General features: G+C 39.7%; 1 protein-coding gene across 4 annotated transcripts in view; it reads right to left on the reverse strand.

Annotated features, from left to right (window-relative positions):
* Positions 1-1,528: 1,528 nt before the first annotated feature.
* osbpl1a (oxysterol binding protein-like 1A) overlaps positions 1,529-6,549 on the reverse strand; it is a 205,354-nt gene continuing 200,333 nt past the window's right edge. For all 4 annotated transcript variants that reach the window (XM_043687612.1, XM_043687608.1, XM_043687611.1 and 1 more), the window contains one exon: positions 1,529-3,366. In XM_043687612.1, the coding sequence (XP_043543547.1) occupies positions 3,264-3,366 (103 nt within the window). In that variant the 3' untranslated portion in view covers positions 1,529-3,263. The remainder of the gene's footprint in view (positions 3,367-6,549) is intronic.

The following is a 6,549-nucleotide window of genomic DNA, read 5'->3' on the forward strand; positions in this document are numbered from 1 at the left end:
CATTTATCTGAATTAAACTCCATCTGCCACTTCTCAGCCCATTGGCCCATCTGGTCCAGATCCTGTTGTAATCTGAGGTAACCCTCTTCGCTGTCCACTACACCTCCAATTTTGGTGTCATCTGCAAACTTACTAACTAAATCTCTTATGCTCGCATCCAAATCATTTATGTAAATGACAAAAAGTAGAGGGCCCAGCACCTATCCTTGTGGCACTCCACTGGTCACAGGCCTCCAGTCTGAAAAACATCCCTCCACCACCACCCTCTGTCTTCTACCTTTGAGCCAGTTCTGTATCCAAACGGCTAGTTCTCCCTGTATTCCATGAGATCTAACCTTGCTAATCAGTCTCCCATGGGGAACCTTGTCGAACGCCTTACTGAAGTCCACATAGATCACATCTAATGCTCTGCCCTCATCAATCTTCTTTGAGTTTTTGAAGAAGTAACAATCAAGTTTGCCACAAAGTTCGCTTTCTCTGGGTGTAGAAATTTGGTCTAGTCCATATCCTTAGACTGTGACCCTGGTTCTTGCACCTCCCACCCTCAGTTAGATGACGAAAGTTGCTTCATCTTGCAGGAGACCTTAAGATCAGAGGGCATAATCTCAGATTAAGGGATTCCTCTTTTAGGGTAGAGATGTGAAGGAATTTATTCTCAAAGGGTAGTTCCATAGAGGGCTGTAGAGGTTGGGCTAAGTATATTCAAAGCAGAGATAGATATTTATTCAGTATGTAATCAAGGGTTATTTGTAGAAAGCAACAAAGTGAAATTGAGGATTACCAGATCACGGAATGGCAGTGCAGATTTATAGTCATAGAGATCTGCAATACAGGAAAAGGTCTGTGCTGGACAAAAACAATCACCTAACTATTCAAATCCCATTTTCCAAGACTTGGCCCATAGCTTTGCATATCTTAGCATCCAAATCATGTCACCCATTCAGTCTCCTCTGCTCTAAGGTAAACAACCTCAGTCTATCCAATCTCTTCATTAATAAAGCTCTCCAAGTAACAGACTGGTAAATTTTCTCTTCACCCTTTACAATGCAATCAAACCTTCACAACAAATGTTGTGGACTAACTTTTTATATAGTTACAAAATGACCCCACATGCTCTTAAACTCTACGCTTTGGCTAATAAAGCACCCATACACTTTCTTAAACATGATCTACCTGATATACTTGATGGCTGAATGGCCTGCTTCTACTCCTATATCTCATAGCCTAACTCCAAAAGACCCCAGGATGAAGTCCATCAGGACCCAGCCACTTGCAAGCTCACAGCTCCAACTATTTACTCAGTATCACATCTCTGGTGATTCTGATTTTCCCCGAGATCCTGCTTCTCTTCCATTTCATAATTTATCACATTAAGGACGTTGCTACCTAGCAACAGAATACATAATGACTAACACCTATCATATCACAGTTGCGCAGTGGCAGTGACCTAAGCAGCTGATAAGCTCACTACAGAACACTTTACCCATGTTCCATCACAGCACTTAAAAATACCATACAAAGACAATGGTTTATATCTACACATTTTGTAAAGCCTTTATTTAGCTGCAATATTACATTCAGTATTCTTGTATTAAATGACAAAGCGGTATTAAAAATCTAACTTAGTGTTGCTTTTCCATCACTTCTAAGATATGCAATATATTCTTAGAAATACATAAGTTCTGTGCAATACACACACCACTTTTGACAATTGGTAACAGCTGAGATAAGATATAAGAGATTGATTTCAATTTGAAGCTTTGGAGAAATTAAGAGATAAAGACATTCTAACTGGAAATGGTGAAATACCAAGTGTGCATTCAATCCAATCAAGAGTTTAACTGAATCCAAAACAATTTCAAATTGCAATGCATCATAATTGCAAAATATTACTTAAATTTATTTGAGATTTATGAGAATTTAGTTAACGAATTCCAGCTTTTCACATTTGAAGCTCATGTATTTGAACAGAAAACTACTCCCATTGCCAGTTGCTATAGAGGGTTAAGTGTCATACCTGGAGTAGAAAACAGTTAATAAATAGTAAGTTAATATAATTTTGCAAAGGCCAGATAAATTGGAAATCTTAAGTGACGAGAATTAAGAATTTACAATGGGAGTGTTTTCCACAATTGGTAATCTTCGCTCGTACAACTGATCACAACTTCAAATATTGTAGCTCAAATATATTCAACCTAAGTTTTTTTTAAAATTTCCAGATTTCTAGAACTTAAGCTCTGATTACTGTACAAATAATTACAGAATTTACTTTACACTTTTAGCTATACAGTTTTTCCAAACAAGGTTCACAAAGCTTGCTGTGTCTTTCAAACTCCTGAACAAAACTAATCACTTGAAGGAAACACACAAGTCAAATGCAACAAAGACACACATTAAATAAGACAAAACAAAAAAAACCCTGATAAGTATTAAGATCACCAATGACTCTAAATAGGATGAAATATGTTGCACAAGTGACAAAATACTCCTCCTAAATGCATTTCTGACAGAGATATTTCTGTTCAGTGGTAACCTGATATTGGAATTGAACTTATACTCTAAGGAAACAAAGTGCATAGAAATATATTTTCAACTAATGGATACCTTATACAATTCCTATGAATTTTAATGGGGCCAAAGACTGTTTATAAAACAGCACAGAGATTGCCATTTTATAGGCACAGTTCTTATCTAGCTCTATAATGGGTCTAAACAAAACTTACCTATAGTTAAAATACTGTAGCATAGTGATAAATGATTAGGTTTTTGAGGAACATAAATTAAAGGATAGCATGATTGTGTAGAAGTAGCTTATCTTAGTGCCATACAATAAGTGGCTTGTAGGAATTCAACTGCTGGTGTTATTCCCACTTATTTCCAGTGCAAATTGTTTATCTTAGTCCCTTATCATAAACCATCTTAAAGTATACAACGGCCGGTTTTATGCCCCCTATTACCTTACAAGTAAACTGCCAGAGGTGGGTAAAGAGTTCCATTGTTGGGCACTTCCAAAATAGTTTTCAACGAATGTGCAACAATTGGAAGAGAGAAAAGACGTTTATCAGTGATACTCTGATTAAGAGACTTATTTCATACATTCTTGGCAGTATTTAACATGAGAAAGCTCTCAAAGAACTCAAACAGGACTAAATTTACATTGGTTGAGGTTTTGCTGTTTTTTTTAAAAAGTCACGAAATAATATATGCCCTGAAATTTGCTCTTAGAAGTCAGAGGTACTGGCTGGCTAGTTCTCCCTTGTGACTTAATAAATATCACTGCAGTGTGAGTAATTCCTATCCCAGTAGCCTCCTGAGTACAGCCAGTCTGATGCACCAGTGTGGGGGTTGGGTCCTTGATGGAACCACCTGGTAACAAATCACATTCGAAAAAAGCATGAGCACTTGTTAACCAATATTATTTTTAAAAAGTAACTGCAGTTTGGGACTCATACCACTCAATCAAATTCATTATACAGAATAGTAAACATTTAATAGAGTTCATAAGACCACACTATTATTAGGAAGCATTTTCAAAGAATGTATCCTCAAACAGAAGTGTCCAACAGACTAAATGTGACCCTGGAGCTCTTCTATATGGACTACAAAGCCTCTGCCTCATTTGCAAGCTTCTGTGCAAATTTTACAGATTGATTTCTAAATGACGGTTAAAAGCTACTCCAGGGCTGATGGATTTGCACCTATTAGGAGGCAGCATTTTCATACCTATCAGTAATTAGCACCTTCCAGATCTAGAGATGAAGTTTACTTAATGAATACCTTGCTTCAATATTCAAGGGACCTTGACATTTCTGAGGACAGCGTGAAACAGACTGATACGCTAGAACAGGTTGATGTTAGGAAGGAGGATGTGCTGAAAATTTTGAAACAACATAAGGATAGATAAATTCCCTGGGCCAAATGAGATATATCCTAGGTTACTGCAGGAAGTGAGGCAAGAGATTGCTGTACTTTTGGTGATCATCTATGCATCCTCACTGTCCATTGGGGTGCCAGATGATTGGAGGGTGGCACGTTACTCCCTTGGAACTACAGCCAGTCAGTTTTACGTCAGTAGCAGGCAAAGAATTGGACAGGATTCTGAGAGACAGGATATATTATTACATGGAATATTGTAGTTTAATTAGAGATAGCCAACATGGTTTTGTGAGGGGCGGGTCATGCCTCACAAACTTTACTGAATTCTTTAAGGATGTGACAAAACATGTTGATGAAGGAAAGCAGTGGATGTGGTGTACATGGATTTTAGCAAGGCATTTGATAAGGTTCCCCATGGTAGGCTCATTCAGAAAGGAAGGAGGCATGGGATACAAAGAAACCTTTTTGTCTGGAAATAGAATTAGCTGGCCGATAGAAGACACAGAGTGGTGGTAGGTGCAAGATATTTAGCTCGGTGACCAGTGGTGTTCCACAGGGATCAGTTTTGGGACCTCTTCTTTGTCATTATTATAAATGACTAGGATGAGGAAGTGGAAGGGTGGGTTAACAAATTTGCCAATGACACGAAGGTTGGAGGAGTTGTAGATAGTGTGGAGGGCTGTTGGGAGTTTGCAACAAGACATTGACAGGATGCAGAACTGGGCTATTAAGTGGCAGAGTTCAACCTGGAAAAGTGTGAAGTCATTCAGTTTGGAAGGTCAAACGTGAACGCAGAATACAGGGTTAAATGTAGGATTCTTGTCAATGTGGAGGTACAGAGGGATCATGGGGTCCATGTCCACAGATCCCCCAGAGTTGCCACCTAGGTTGACAGGGTTGTTAAGAAGCATTCATTAGTAGGGGAATTATACTGGAGCACTATAGATTCATGGTTAGACCACACTTGGAATATTGTGTTCAGTTCTGTTCGCCTCATTATAGGAAAGATGTGGAAGCTTTAGAGAGGGTGCAGAGGAGATTTACCAGAATACTGCCTGGACTGGAGGGCGTGTCTAATGAAGAAAGGTTGAGGGAACTAGGGCTTTTCTTATTGGAGTGAAGGAGGATGAGAGGTGACTTGATAGAGGTGTATAAGATGTTGAGAGTTAAAAATCACACAACACCAGGTTATAGTCCAACAAGTTGAACTGGATTCACTAGCTTTCAGAGCACTGCTCCTTCATCAGGTTATTGTAGCCACAACCGCCTGATAAAGGAGCAGTGCTCCAAAAGCTAGTCCTTCCAAATAAATCTGTTGGACTATAATCTGGTGTTGTGAGATTATTAACTTTGTACACCCGAATCCAACACGACATTTCCAAATCAAGATGTGGAGAGGCCTAGATAGAGTGAATAGCCAGAGATGAGTGTGTGGCACTGGAAAAGCACAGCAGGTCAGGCAGCATCCAAGGAGCAGGAAAATCGACGTTTTGGGCAAAAGCCCTTCATTAGGAATTAGATTTGTCCGAAATGTTGATTTTCCTGCTTCTTGAATGTTACCTGACCTGCTGTGCTTTTTCAGCACCATACTCTCAACTCTAATCTCCAGCATCTGTAGGCTTCACTTTCGCCTGGATAGCCAGAGACTTTTTCCCATGGCGGAAATGTCTATCATGAGGGGGCATAAATTTTAAGGTAATTGGAGGAAGGTTTAGGGGAGATGTCAGAGGTAGGGTCTTTACTTAGACTGATGGATGAGTGGAATGCATTGCCAGCAGTATTTGTAGAGTCAGATATATTAGGGACATTTAAGTGACTCCTGGATAGGCACATGGAAGATAGTACATTGAAAGCCTTTGGCATTGATCTTCAAATCATCACTGTCTACAGGAATAGTGCCTGAGGACTGGAGGATAGCAAAGGTGGTTCCCTTGTTCAAAAAAGGTATTAGAGACAACCCTGGTAATTACAGACCAGTGAGTCTCACTTCAGTTGTTGGTAAAATGTTGAAAAAGGTTATAAGAGATAGGATTTATAACCATCTAGAAAAGAATAAACTGATCAGAGACAGTCAACATGGTTTTGTGAAGGGTAGGTCGTGCTTGACAAATCTTATTGAGTTTTTTGACAAAGTGACCAAACAGGTAGATGCGAGTAAACCGGTTGATGTGGTGTATATGGATTTCAGCAAAGCGTTCGATAAGATTCCCCACAGTAGGCTATTATACAAAATGCGGAGGAATGGGATTGTGGGAGACATAGTAGTTTGGATCAGTAATTGGCTTGCTGAAAGAAAACAGAGGGTTGTAGTTGATGGAACATGTTCATCTTGGTGTCCACTTACTAGCGACGTACTGCAAGGGTCGGTGTTGGGTCCACTGCTGTTCGTCATTTTTGTAAATGACCTGGATGACGGCTTAGAAGGGTGGGTTAGTAAATTTGCAGACGACACTAAGGTCAGTGGAGTTGTGGATAGTGACGAAGGATGTAGTAGGTTGCAGAACTGGGCTGAGAGGTGGCAAATGGAGTTTAATGTGGACAATTGTGAGGTGATACACTTTGGACAGAGTAATCATAATGCAAAGTACTGGGCTAATGGTAAGATTCTTGGGAGTGCAGATGAGCAGAGATCTCGGTGTCCATGTACACAGATCCCTGAAAGTTGCCACCCAG

This window comes from Chiloscyllium plagiosum, chromosome 4, assembly GCF_004010195.1.
Source record: "Chiloscyllium plagiosum isolate BGI_BamShark_2017 chromosome 4, ASM401019v2, whole genome shotgun sequence".
NCBI classification, from domain to species: domain Eukaryota; kingdom Metazoa; phylum Chordata; class Chondrichthyes; order Orectolobiformes; family Hemiscylliidae; genus Chiloscyllium; species Chiloscyllium plagiosum.